At 41.7% G+C, this 15121-nt stretch overlaps 1 protein-coding gene across 1 annotated transcript in view; it reads right to left on the bottom strand.

Moving 5' to 3' along the window:
• Positions 1–15121, bottom strand: part of LOC143517647 (interferon-induced very large GTPase 1-like) — a 52090-nt gene that overhangs the window by 22401 nt on the left and 14568 nt on the right. The window contains exon 4 of the mRNA XM_077010377.1: positions 117–842. Coding sequence (XP_076866492.1) covers positions 117–842 — 726 coding nt within the window. The remainder of the gene's footprint in view (positions 1–116; positions 843–15121) is intronic.

Consider the following 15121-nt stretch of genomic DNA (forward strand, 5'->3'; position numbering starts at 1 on the left):
TTATCATTAACCACTGTACAGCATCTCTCATTGGGTACAGTTTTCAAATATTACTCAGCCTGATTCATAGTTTAAAATGATCAAACTCTTTCAGCTTTCCTTTCCTCTTCCCCTACCTCCATCTTCATGTCCCTGTGTTGTTCCAGTGGTCTGGTGTGTTCCAGTGGTCTGGTGTGTTCCAGTGGTCTGGTCTGTTCCAGTGGTCTGGTCTGGTTCAGTGGTCTGGTCTGGTCTTCTCCCAGATGGTCCTGACTGCTTCTCCTCCTTAAACTCCAGTGTAGGTGCTTCAGTCACTTCACAGGTCAAATGTCTTCTGTTCTGCTCCATCACCTCATCTATCTTCTTCAGAAGCTGAAGAACCTGATCTTCATTAGATGTATATATGTCCTCACATATGTGGTGTCTCCCTCCACATTCTCTAATGAATGTAGATAAACATCCTCTTGTGTCCTGGTCTTCACCTGTAGTCACCACTACCGACTGTTTCAGACCCAGTGGACCATAAGGGTTCAGCAAACTTCTGATTCTGTCCTGATCCTCCTGTGTGAAGTTCTCAGACTGGAGCACCAGTAAAAACACATGAGGTCCAGGATCAGACAGAGACACACACTCTTTCACTCTCTGAGTCAGTTCCTCTTGAGTGAGATCAGTCTGAAGCAGGTGGGGTGAGTTGATGAGGGTAATGTATCTCCCCTCCACCAGTGCACTGGCTCTCTTACTGTGATGTTCTACTGAAGGAGGAGGAGCTTCAGTCTGAAACACGTCTCTTCCCAAGATGAGGTTTCCTGCACTGCTGGTCTCTTGAACATTCTTCCCCAGTATCACAATCCTCAGATCAGACACTGAGAAAATAATGACAAAATAAATTATTGGCTTTCAGTGGTCAATGCTGATATTTTGAGAGTAGAAAGGCAGATGACTGATATATAACTCCACTATCATGTTGTTGTTTTTTTATCTTAAATTCAACAATTTCACATTACCAAATTACTTAATTGAATCTGTAACTTTTGGGGCAAAGTAGATGGGATGCAAATGCAGACTTTGAAGTGATTTAATAACAAAACAACTAATACTAAATGATGACACTAATACTAAGAACAGAGGTGACAAAAGCTAGCATTAAAGACATGGAAAAAGCACGATTACAAATGGCATGAACACTACAGGGACTTACAATAACTGATAACACAAGCGATCAAACACAGGACTTAAATACACTGACTGAACAAGGAACCCAACAAGACACACCAGAAAGCAATAACGAGGGGCAGAGAACAAGGCAGGGGTGTGAAGACGGACAACTAGGAATTTCAAAATAAAAAGCACACAAACAAAACAGAAGACATGACTGACAGGAGGGAGGCGGGACCATGTGACAGAACCCTCCTGCAAGGCGCGCAACTGAACTCAAACAACAAAAAAAAACAACATCAAGCACAGATAGGAGGAACTAAACCAGGAGCAGGAGACAAAAGACATGCTGGGAGCTGGAGTGAAGGCACTGAGAAGAATGCACCAGAAACAGTACCTAGGGGCAAGAAAAGAAGGCTCAGAGGACAAAGGGCTAGGGGACACAAACACAAGAGCAGAAACAGGTCAAGGGGGGCAGGCATACGGGACCTCGGGAGACTGGACAGGGCTAGGATGAGCAACAAACACCGGGGAAGCAGGATCAGAACAGGAAACGGGGAATGAGGCAGAGACAGAGGCAAATATACTCAAGATTACAGACACATGAACCGGAAAAAAATGGGTGACAACTCTAGGAACAGACATGGGTACATGGGTACAGGGACAGAAACAACAACACCAGATACAGTAAAGGGCATGGGCACATGAACAATGACGGTATCACGTAGAGAGACAGGGAACAGAACAAAACCGGGCACAGAACAGGGCAAAAATGGGGATACAGGCACAGATGGGGGCAGCACCAACACTAGGGGAAGAAAAATACTGTCAATATTAGGCACACAGGTGGGCGGAACAGTCACTGTGGGCCCTGTGATGGCACATGAGGCAGAAGTAGGCCCCAGACGGGCCTCTGGGACGTCGGCAGGCCCCATGCGGGCCGTGGTAACAGGAGGCGGTGATCTCTTCCGGGTCGCGGGAACAGGAGGCATTGACCCTCTGGCACAGATGCAGGCCTCTCCTGGGCCTCCGGCACAGTCCAGTGTCTGCTGGCTGTGGCACAGGAGGCGCCGTGATTGCTGGCTGCAGGTCAGTAGGTGCTGTGGCCTCTGGCTGCGGGTCAGGAGGTGCCATGGCTGTGGGTCCGGAGGCGCCGTGGTTGTTGCAGCATCTGGGGAAGAACATAGAGATGCCCTTGCGCCGGAGACATTGATCCAGAGTTATCCCTGATAGCCTTTATTCCATGCCTCCATTGTCAATGTGGCAGACTGGGGCTGTGGCCAGTTGTCAGTGCCCATCGTGGCAGCAATCCCCAAATCTGGAGGTGGAAACCTCGGGTAAAGGAGGCCTTCATCCTGAAAAAAGAGTCCTATCGGGCCTGGTTGGCTTTTGGGACTCTGGAGGCAGCAGATGGATACTCAGGTGTGGGAAGAGTTCATTGAGACCATAGAAAGTTACTTTCAATCGGCTCAGAGAAGATTCTGGCAAACCGTCAGGCAACTCAGGAAGGGAAACTTCGAGGATCTTCTCAATCCCACCATCACACCTTCCACAGAGGAAGCAGAAGTGGAGGACTCGGATGGGATTTTGCTCATCACCCTGGCTGATGAAACTCTTTGGTGGCAAGGCTCCGAAGGTGGATGAGATCTGCCTTGAGTTAAGGCTCTGGATGTTGTGGGAGTGTCCTGGCTGACACGTCTTTGCAACATCACGTGTACATTGGCAGTGCTTCTGGAATGGCAAACGGGGTGGTGGTTCCCCTTTTTAAGAAAGGGGACCGGAAGGTTTGCTCCAACTGAGGGATCACACTCCTCAGCCTCCCCAGTAAGGTCTATGCAGGGGTTCTGGGGAAGGGAGTCCGGTCATTAATTGAATCTCAGTTACAAGAGGAACAATGTGGGATCCATCCTCGTCGTGGAACACTGGACAGCTTTTCACCCTTGCAAGGGTCCTAGAGGGTGCATGGGAGTTCGCTCAACCAGTCCACATGTGTTTTAAAAATTTGGAGAAGGCATTCGACCATGTCCCTTGGCGTGCTCCGGGAGTATAGGGTACAGGGCCTGCTGCTATGGGCTATCCAGTCCCTGTACAAACAGAACAGGAGCTTGGTTTTCATGGCAGGCAGAAAGTCAGACTGTTTCCCGGGGGGAGATGGACTCTGCCAAGGCTGCTCTTTGTCACTGATTCTGGTCATAACATTTATGGACAGAATTTCTTGGCTTAGCAAGTGGTGGAGGGGGTTCGGTTTGGTGGCCTAAGGATTCCACGTCTCCTTTTTGCGGATGATGTGGTCCTGTTGGCATCATCAGGCCGAGACCTACAGCTCTTGCTGGATCAGTTTGCAGCCGAGTGTGAGATGGCCGGGATGAGAATCGGCACCTCTAAAACTGAGACCATGGTCGGACAAGGGTGGAGTGCCCTAGAGAGGCATGTCCAACTGGGAGGAGTCCCCGGGGAAGACCCAGGACACGCTGGAGTGATTATATCTCTCAGCTGTCCTGGGAACACCTCGCTATCTCCCCAGATGAGCTAGAAGAGGTGGCTGTGGAGAAGGAAACCTGGGCCTCTTTGCTTAGGCCCCCACAACATGGATAAGCGGATGAAAATGAATGGATGGATGGATGGATGTCAGATACTGGATGTCAATTTATCCTATATATCCTGTTTATAACAAAACAGAAGTGCTTCTATTAGGCACACAGGCAGCCAGAAAAAAATGTGCATTGTTCAGGACCGGCTTCTCAGATCCAAGTAGGATGTTGTCATGTCCGAAGCAAACTTCAGATGTGTTTCCACACAGCACAGCAGTGAAAGTGATGTCTTGATCTAAAACAGAACACCACATGTTTTATCTATGTACAGTGCGTCCCCACTTAACAATGGGTTAGAGACTGTCATAAAAGTCTGTCGTAAAGAAGTTTTCGTTGTTAAGCGTGACCCAAGATTTAGATAAGCTTTGATTGTAAATACAGTATAGAAAAAAACTAGCAATGTTCTCATGCGTGCGTACAGTGTGAGTGTCACGTAGAGCTACGCCCCCTCTCCTAGCTGTCACTCTGGTTTCCCTGTTTCTCGTGTCTGTGTTGTTCCCAGCCCGTTGATCCCGCCTTGTTGTCTGTCTCCATGGTTTCCCCCATCTGCCACGCCCGTGCTGTCAGTGTTTCCAGTTGTGTCTGTTTAAGTTCCGTGTATTTATAGTCCTTGTGCTCCCCCAGTCTGTTATCGGTTGTTTTGTACTCTAAGTCGGTTTGTGCATTGTTCATTTTGTTCTATTACTCTTTCGTGCTCTTGTGGATTTAACTGTTTCTGTTTCATTGGAGACATTGTTTTCCATCCAAGTCGATCAGGAGGTGTACTATGATGGCGCCAGTGTATGTGTTGGCGTGCTGTCTGCTCCTGTTTCTGTTTAATTTATCATTTATTAGTGTGTGTTTGCTTTTATGTTTGTCTGCTCAGCGGGTTGGGTCGATGGTACTGACATACGATCGCTCAATTTTACTGAATTTAAGATCGGCTGTTGCAACGTTGCAAAAATTTCTGCATCCAACTCTCTCCAAGTTACCGGAATGTTTTTGCCTACTGCCGTGTTGCCCTCTGCGGAAAAGGAGGCGCTACAGAAAGCGGGGAAAGCGAGGTGGCATGCTGGTGAGGATCAAACGCCAAGTGCGTGATCGTCGTCGAAATTCTCGCGTTCTGGATGCGTCTTCTCTTTCTATTTCATGGTCTATATCCTATCGCTCACATGGAATATATGCTGATCTTTTGGCTATTTACCCGGATCAGAGTTGTCCCGTGAAATTGAGAACTCATGTGAAAAAGAGAAGAGGAGTTGACAGCAGAAATCTTCTCTATTTGGACTATAGGCCCGGTGAGGCCAAAATAGAAGAAACGGTAACAGCAAAGATGGCTTTGGTAAATGCTCGATCTGTTTTAAATAAGATATTTTAAATGATTTTTTAGGTCTCGTGGTTTGGATTTTTTATTTTTGACAGAGACTTGGATAAGTCCAAATGATTTGGCTCTTTTTACTGAATTATGCCCGGTTGATTGTAACTTTTTAAATTCACCTCGTACTGTGGGTCGTGGATGCGGAGTTGCATAAATTTTTTGAAACACATTTAAATGCAATGCCATGTCAGTAGAAAGTTACTCTTCTTTTGAGGTACAAGTTATAAAGGTGGATCTGATGGATCCTCTAATATGTATACTTGTATACAGGCCACCTAAAGTAAATCCAGGTTTCGTCTCAGAATTTATTGTCTTCGGTTTTGACCATTTCGGGCAGAATTCTTGTTTTAGGGGATTTTAATATTCATGTGTGCTGCCCTCATAAGCCTATGTTGAAAGATTTTATTTATCTATTAGACTGTCTTGGGTTTGAGCAGTGTAATAATGTATGGGGATAAATCTGTAGCAAAACTTGAGAGCGTGAAGGACCCGATTTGAGAACTTGTAAAACAAAATCTGTACGTGTATTTTTTATTTGAGAACTTGTAAACTAAAATTTGCTCTTGTATTTTTGATGCGAGAACCTGTAAACTAAAAGTTGTACGTGTATTTTTAATTTGAGAACCTGTAAACTAAAAGTTGCACTTGTATTTTTAATTTGAGAACCTGTAAACTAAAAGTTGCACTTGTAGTTTTGATGTGAGAACTTGTAGAATAAAAATCTGAGCGTGAATGTTAAAAAATTACACCGCACAACTTCAAATCTGCTCTGCTCGACTTTTGCAACACATATCTCGGTGTATGTGCGGCAAAACAGATTTGTGCACTTGTACGGGGAAGTGGGCGGGGCGGTGGGCGGGGCAGTGGGGGATGGAACAAGAATCGTGACTCAGCTTATTTTTCGCCGCAAAAAGAAAAGAATCGGAGGTTGAACAATTACGGATAATTCCATCTATGTTGGCACAAACTAGCTAGTGACAAGTATTTTTCTAATAATTATAATTATTTTTCTAAGCAAATGTAACCCTATGAAAATATAATATCCTTTAATAATAAATAATTTACATAGAGTTCATGATTGAATAAAAAAGGTTTAGTTTAAAAAGGTTAAAAACATTTAGACCTTTGATAATGAATGTTCATTACATTGAGTGTGTGGTGACGTTAGGTTAAATGAGAATGTAATGCAATATGCATACAGGGTTTTTTTTATGTATTTATTTGTTTGTTTCATTATTATTTTCTGAAGTTGGAAAATAGTAGAAAGATGTTTCTATTAACGGGAAGGAAATTTCTAAAGATACTTAATCTTTCGTAATGTTTTAATTTCGGTAACCAATCAGGAGCTTGAGAGGTGAGAGGTTGCGAGAGTGTGGTAGTGAATTGGAGAGAAAGGGAAGAACGGAGATACTGATGCGTGCATATTAAGTCTGAATCCGCTATGAGAAGTAAAAGTGGAAATATGTAATCCATGTATTTCTGACCAGTAATCATAGTAGTAACTTTAGTGACCAACGAGGGAACTTTTACCGTTACTACAATCACTTTGGGAATGGTTATGAAAACCTACTGCTAATCGCGGTAAAAGTTCAGACAGTCGCCATTGTCATTTCTGTAAGTTCAGGAGTTAGCTTTGTCGTGTGTCTGAGAAAACGGACATTGTTTGCCAGTCCGGGGAGCAGGCTGTGTCGTTTAAGGAGCCAGAGGACATTGCCTAAACTACAGGAGACGTTTAAACCGCGGCAAACATCGTTCGCAGCGAGGTGCGGTTCAACACGTGTTGCGCATGCCTGCAGCTCGTGGACGCGGTGCTAGCAGGAGCCAGGAATCTTTTATAGCATACGCCATCACATCTCATTCGAGGCCTACTTTCGGATTTAGTTCTACACACTCAAGCATCTCTTTTGCATCAAAAGCGCTGATGTTGGGGTATTATTTATGAATCTTTTGTTTACCGTGTTTAAAGAGAACTAAGGGAATATTTTAAGGATTTAAAGCTATGCCAGAGGGGTATAGAATATTTAGTTTATAACTGAAATAGACTAAACACTAGTTTACTATTCATTTAAGTTTGTATGTGGGTTTATGTGTGCATTTTAAGTAAACTAACATTTGTTTTAAACTTCTTGATTTATTTATTATTACCAAGGTATAGCCTAATTTAATAACTTAATGGTTATAGAGGACCTAGGGTAGCTAAACCCCTGCGTGATTTCCTGAAAGGAGCAACGGGGCGCTACACAAAGAAACATCATAATGACATTAGATTCAAGTTTTCATCAAGTGCCTTTATCGATCATATTCTAGTATTGCTGTCTAATACCATTTGCCATGCTTGTGTAACCCTATAATTTGAATGTCACTATTAATCCAGGTCTCTTTTCCGAGGGGTGGGAAGAAATATAGTTGGGTTACAAGTAAAGTAGAATTCTCTTTATTTCCATCCGAACAGCTCAGGACAGGATAACTGGTAGTAGCACGTGCTTCTTCTTCCTCTCTCTCATGCGAGCACCAGTTCCAGCTCCCAAGGTGTCCCTTAATTACGTATTTTCTGTTACTTTTTTCCCCACGCTTTGAACCATGCAGCTTATAATGTGGTGCAGCTTTTCTGTAGATTTTTCTTCACCCGTCAGGGGCGGAGCAGAAAGTGAATCAGGTGGTAGTTCAAAGTTGTAAATCAAAGAAGAAAGTGCTCATTCTCATTTAGCACATGCAAGCAGCAGGCACGACGGAGAAATTTTTTCAAACCAACATGTGTTGTGCCAAATTCCGACTCCCGTCGTTTGCACACGCATAACGCTACAGATGATATTCGGGAGTTACAGTGATTATAACTTAGTTCATTGAACACTCTAGTTTTGACCTAACTAGATATTTAAACAGAATTCTGCTGTAATACTGCGAAGTCATGTGGTCAGAGGTGAACTTCGGTATAGCCAGTGTGTATTTTATTCAAAATAATTAACACCCTGGAGGCAGTGTATCTTTGGACATGGACATCGGCCTGCGGCCTTGTGCCTATGACAGCAGCACAGCAGTGCCAATATTACACGTTATAGCACTCCCTCTCGTGTATTATTGCGTAATTGTTCGGCCTCCGATTCTTTTCTTTTTGCAGCGAAAAATAAGCTGAGTCACGATTCTTGTTCCATCCCCCACTGCCCCGCCCACTTCCCCATACAAGTGCACAAATCTGTTTTGCAGCACGTACACCGAGATATGTGTTGCAAAAGACGAGCAGAGTAGATTTGAAGTTGTGCGGTGTAATTTTTTAACATTCACGCTCAGATTTTTATTCTACAAGTTCTCACATCAAAACTACAAGTGCAACTTTTAGTTTACAGGGTCTCAAATTAAAAATACACGTACAGATTTTGTTTTACAAATGCTCAAATCAGGTCATTCACGCTCTCAAGTTTTGCTACAGAATTATCTCCATAATAATGGCTCTACACATGAACGAGGCCACACATTGGATTTAGTTTAAAGTTATGGATTATCTGTGGATGATGTTTTAATTGAGGATGTGGGTTTTTCAGATCACAAGACCATAATGATGGATCTAGAACTTGTTAAACAATCAAATGTAAAAGGGATCTCTAAGTGTGTGTTTAGAGTTTTTAAATCCAGTGCAGCAGAACAGTTTACTAGAGCATATTCAGATCGTTTAAGCAGCTCTCGTGATTTTGAGTTTCAGCCTTTGATGAGCAGTGGACAGGTGGTTGATTTGTTTTATTCAGATTGTACTATGATTTTAAATGTAATAGCCCCTTTAAAAGATAAATGTTTTAAAATAAGGTCACAACCATGGATAAACGCCGAAATTCGTGATATTAGGAAGGAGTTTAGGAGAGCCGAGCATAGATGAAAAAAAGATCAGCTACAAATATCATTGGAGATTTTTAGAGCCAGTCTGGAAAAGTTTCAAGAGGCTGTATGAACAATCAGAGCCGAATATTTTTCAAAACTGATTGAACAAAACCTCCATAAGCCTAAGGTCTTGTTTAAGGTGATAAATTCTGTGCTCACCCCTTCTATATCTCCAAACCCCAATGCATCTGTAGATTTATGTGAGAGATTTTAAAAACATTTTACAAGCAAGATTGAATCAATTAGGTGTCATTTTACACCCACGCAAAATGATAAAGTTGCTTTTGAATCACGTAATTTGAATTAGTATCACTTTCTCGGTTGAAGAAAATTGTATCCCACATGAATACCACTACATCCCCTTGTGACGTTATCCCTACTTGGGTTCTGGAGGAATCATTTGATGTGTTAGCCTGCGATCTACTAGGAATTATAAATACTTGTCTTGATACAGCTACTATCCCTGAGTCATTTAAGCATGCTATAGTTCAGCCACTAGTAAAGAATCACAGTTTAGATCCAAATAATTTTAGCAATTATCATCCGATATCAAAACTACCATTTTTATCTAAAGTTTTAGAAAAGGTAGTTTATAATCAGCTTACAGCTTTTTTAAACGAAAATCACATATATGAAATATTCCAGTCTGGTTTTAGAGCATTGCATAGTACGGAGACTGCATTACTTAAAGTGACAAATGATTTATTATTGGCTGGCGATCAGGGAAATTGTTCTGTGGTGGTTTTATTGGATTTATCTTCTGCTTTTGATACTGTCGATCATGCAATTTTAATTGAGAGATTGGAGAATTGCGTAGGTATAAAGGAAAAGGCGCTGAATTGGTTTGTGTCGTACCTTACTGTCTAGTTATTTTTCTTCCTCATCAGTTTTAAACTGGGGTGTTCCTCAGGGGTCAATCCTAGGGCCATTATTATTCTCCTTATATCTTCTGCCTTTGGGTTAAATTATTCGTAAACATGGTATTGCTTTCCATTGTTATACAGATGACCTACAGTTATATATTCCTAAGATCATCATCACAGTTGCTGCTGTCTGTTCCTCAGTCTAGACTTAAGCGGAAAGGGGATCGAGCCTTTTCTATTGCAGCACCAAAATTGTGGAACAGTCTGCCGGTTGATATTAGAGGAGCATCATCAGTCACTTGTTTTAAAACTAATTTAAAGACATATTTTTACTCTGTGGCTTATGATTGTAGCTGAGCTATCAAAATTGTTACGTTGTGTGGATGTGATATGGCATTTCTATATATATATATATATATATTAGGGGTGGGACGCGATTAAAAAAATTAATCGAATTAATCGGAAGCTTTGTAATTAATTAATCGAAATTAATCGCATTTTAATCGCATTTCAGTATTTAACATGAGAAATATTAATTTAAGTTTGAATGATGAATGAATCAATGAACATAATCATAAACTTCAACATCTTGTTTATTTTTCCACCAGTCTACTACACAGACCAATATATGTGTAGTGTGCAGAAAACAGTTCAGAACATTGGAAATTCTGATCAAAAATGTTGTTTAATTTTGGGAGTTTTGCTCAGGATATTGGAAGAATTGAAGTAAATCAAGATGTTTTTTAATAGCATTTTAGCAATTTCTTTAATTTCCCAGGCTTCTGCCACAGGCATCTCCATAGTGCCTAGAAGTGGTCTTCTGCATGCTCAAAGCAAATGACTGGATCTTCATCATCTATAGATTCATCATCTATATGAGCTGTCACACCAAGATAATTCTTGTTGCTAACAGAGGTCCAGTGATCCCCAGTCAGAGACACATTTGTGGCGCTCTTCACAATAACCTGTTTTACTTCTTTCCTCATCATACAGCTGCTGGATTTTCTTCGACATTGTCTTTCTGGGGTGAGTTTCCCAAAACGTTCTTAGCGCCAAGTACTTTGTTACCTCATTCTTACGTACGAGGTTAAGAAGTACTTGGCGCTAAGAACGTTTTGGGAAACTCACCCCTGGACGGTAGTTCGTAACTTGCATCAGTTGACGCAATTCGCAGCGCTTCTTGTAGGGAGCGGACAACACAAATAATGTGACGCGTCATGTATAAACGCGTGCGGAGTCGCGCGCTACGGCCACTCGAGAAAGTTTAATCCAGTCTTAATGGTCCAATGAAGGTCATTTAAAAACCAGGACATTTCCTCACAGGATGTGAATTACGGACGTTTGGTCACTCTATCGTATTAGGAATACATTTAGCAGCTAAGTTATCATTACTGACCTGCGCGTTAAGCTGGGCATACACTGTGCGATTTTTGGCCCATTTTCAGCCAATTTTTCACTCGTTTCGGCTCAATCGCGTGTCGTGCATCGTATAGTTTACACAGGTAAACGAGGAGCGATTCACACCTCACGACCAACTCCCGATCAGAAGTCGCAGCGTCGCAAGAATATCAAACATGTTTGAAATTCAAATCGCTCCTCGTGAGAGTATCGCACTGTTGAAGCAGCTCCACGAGCCGACTCTCCCTGCGATTTAGTCGTACAGTTTGAGCTGGAGCTGAGTACACGATTTAAAATATCGCACAGTGTACGCCCAGCGTTGGCCCCAACATGTTTTGCGTTGAGGTGGTAATGAAGGGTGGAAGTGCTCCTGTGATAAGTGAACTCCTTCCTACATAAAGTGTAAATAACACTATTTGTGTTTGTACTTCCATCTGGATGTTTCTTATATTTAAATTTCCCATCCACCAGCGTAGCCTCTTCAGTCATCTCCATCATGCTCATCTTATTGTGCGTCCATATAATCTGTATGTCTGGAACTCGTGCACTGAGAAACATTCCACGGTGCAAAAGTGTCCCGTCCGTTAACACTAGGACTACCAGCATTTTCACTCCAAAATTTTGTACCTGGTCTCCACCAGGGGGCAGTTCTGGGGAAATTTGCATTCCATTAGGCCACCCTTTGTTATGTACATGCAACCACTTAGGGGGGGGTGATGGTGTCAGTTCATTGTTCTGCTGGATGTGTTCACTGACTCAGATAGAGAAGAAAAAAACCCTGGCCTCCCCCATTGCAGTGGTCATTTGAGCTGTGTTTTTTTTCTGCCCTTCCCTTTTTATAATAAATAATAATAATAACCTTTATTTGTATAGCACCTTTCATACATACATGCAACTCAAAGTGCTAAAAACTACTGAAAATAATGTTTGTGGGTGTGTGTGTGTGTGAGGCTGTATATGTGTTTGGGTGAATATGTATGAAAAGAGAGGTCACATGGAGACACACGAGCAGCTGATCTCTTCTGGTAAGATTTACTAAATGTCCTTTTTTGTTTACTGGTTATGGCTGTTGTGTTTTTGGAAGAGACACACTGTAAAAAGTACCATCTTGATAAGTTAAAATAGCTCAAGATTATTATTCTATTTCAAGAAGCTAAGGGGTTTTTTTTGTATAAATTAATGTAAAAATATCTTTACCTAGTGGCAGTTTTTCAAAAGACGAAAACTATTTCAAAAAAGGTAAAACAAATCAGAGCTATTTTGACTAATAAAATGCTACTTTTTGCAGTGTGAGAACAATCCTACATAAGTACAAAAGAGGCTTACTTGAAATGTTTTGGAATTATAATTCAAATATTATGTTTGTGTCAATTTCACATTATTTCAACCTTTCACTAATCAAATCTCAAACCTATGTTCCTGTGGATCACGAGACTTCATCACCTCCAGAAAAGAGAGGTCACATGGAGTCACACGAGCAGCTGACAGAGATGGCAAAAGACGGCACAGTGTGGCATGAGGAACAGATTGGTAGACATTATGGAAGGCATCACAGCCCAATTGAATGCCATCCCATGAATGGAGAGCCAACTGCTTTTGCCAGAAGTGAAGTGTCTAGTCGCTTACAGAGTTTCCTCTGTTTCATCTCTCTGAAAATGCTTCGGACCATACAGGAGTGGACTGTTCAGCATGCACACCAGACGACACAGCATGAAAACTGGTTCATGGCCCTCCCTGAACTAATGGCTTTCATTGCCATCCTCATCCAGCAATGCAGCAGCCCTCCATCATGAAGATTATGCAGCGATACCGGTTCCAGGACACACGCATGTGTGTACAGCATGGACACACGCAGTGAACGAGCTGCAACTGACCCGTTTGCTGCAGTCTCTAATGTTTGGGGGTCTTTCGTTGCCAACTGCTTCAATGCTTACAACCCAGGAAGGCATATCACAATAGATGAGCAACAACATGCACAGGTGTAAAAGAGAGATGGGCAGACTTCTTGGTGAAGCTTGCAGGAGAGCTTGCACAGGCTCATATGGCAGCCAAGGAGGTGGCCAAGGAAAAGGTTCAGCAGCAACCACCCACACCTGACACAGGGAAAAGGGCATGGTGCCGAGTCAAGTGTGGCTGCAAGAATAATCATGCCACTAAGCGTTGTATTTCTTGTACTTAGTTTACATGTGGCAAGTGCAGAAAAGAGATGATGTGGCAGTGCCAGGTGTGTGCAGAGTAACACGTTTCGTTACTGTGCGAATATCAATAAAGCTAACTTGAATCAAAATTTCTGGCAATGTTGACTTTTTTTTTTTGGGGGGGGTTGGCTGAACAGGCTACTCTCTGCAGTGGGGCTGGTGGGACACCACATTTTAGGCTGTTATAGTCGGTGATAGTGTAAGGCACCTCTTCCTGTACTCTTTACTGTATTTTAGACATTGAGGGCTTTTGAGGGGACGTTGTGGATGAACACTGACCAGTGGCTGACCATGAACACTGAACACTGACCCTCTTTTCTCTCCTTCTCTTTTCTCTGTATGTCCCACCAATTATTTTTATTACTATTGTACTGTATTTTACAGAATTGTTTTCTTTTTATTCTTACATAAAAATAAAGTTGTCCTCCAAAGATGGGGGGGCAAAAAAAAGAGAGTAGTGACTCGGAAATCTCTTCTGGTAAGATTGTTGTTGTGTTTTTGGAAGAGACACACTAAAAAGTACCATCTTGATAAGTTAAAATTGCTCAAGATTATTATTCTATTTCAAGTAGCTGAGGGTTTTTTGTATAAATGTATGTAAAAATATCTTTACCTATGGGCAGTTTTTCAAAAGACTAAATACTGAAAATAAGGTTAAAAAAATCAGTGCCATTTTGAATAATCAATATGCCACTTATATGTCACTATAATTCAAATATTATGTTTGTGACTTCTGACTTCTTCTCACTTTGTGACTTCTTGCAAGAGAGCTTGCAGTCTCTTGTGGCAGGCAGCCAAAGGTGTGTATTGAAGCAGCAACCACCCACACCTGAGACACGCCTCATTTACATAACACTGGAGGTAAGAAGGGCTTATCACACCTCCCAACCCTAGCCTTCTGGCTAAGCTCTGGTACGTGGCAGGGATGATAGCCTTTTGGCTAAGGTATGGCCACCCCAGTGTTAAATGCGTTAATTTTTTAAGTGCGTTAATTTTCCTGTAATTAATTAATCGAAATTAACGCGTTAAAGTCCCACCACTAATATATATATATATATATATATATATATATATATATATATATATATATATATATATATATAATCACACTATTTTATTCTGTTTTATTAGTTTCTTTTTATTGATGTTTTTATGTGAAGCACTTTGGGTAACACTTGTGTTTTAAAGTGCTATATAAATTAAATAAACTTGAAACTTTCATCTTCTTTGTAAGTATGTTTAGCTTAGTCTTTGTTTCCCCTGCCTTGTTTTGTTCCTCGTGCCACTATGCCTGTTTACATTTCGTGTATGGACTGCCCTCCCGATATGACCCATGCCTGCCCTTTTGACCACGTCTTTGGAATTCCATTTAATAAATCTCGCTCTCCTCAGCGTTTGTGTCCGCTTTCATGCTCTGCATCACGCAGAACATTACAGTGAGAAAGTGTGATCGCTAGGGATGACCTGCAATAGTCGCTGATTTGACTATAGTCGACTATACCCCCTAGTCGACTATGAACGTCATAGTCGAATGTATCATTCTAACTGCATGGGGGTGCCCAAGGATGCAGCTAAGCATTAGCTGTTACATGAAATGTTTTTGTTTTCGTTATATATAGCCTTTTGTCAAATAAAATCATCCTAATTTCTGTTAATAAATATTTTTAAATGATGTTTGCGCATTAACAATAGGCATCTTCCTTACTACAC

This window comes from Brachyhypopomus gauderio, chromosome 6 (genome assembly GCF_052324685.1).
Source record: "Brachyhypopomus gauderio isolate BG-103 chromosome 6, BGAUD_0.2, whole genome shotgun sequence".
NCBI classification, from domain to species: domain Eukaryota; kingdom Metazoa; phylum Chordata; class Actinopteri; order Gymnotiformes; family Hypopomidae; genus Brachyhypopomus; species Brachyhypopomus gauderio.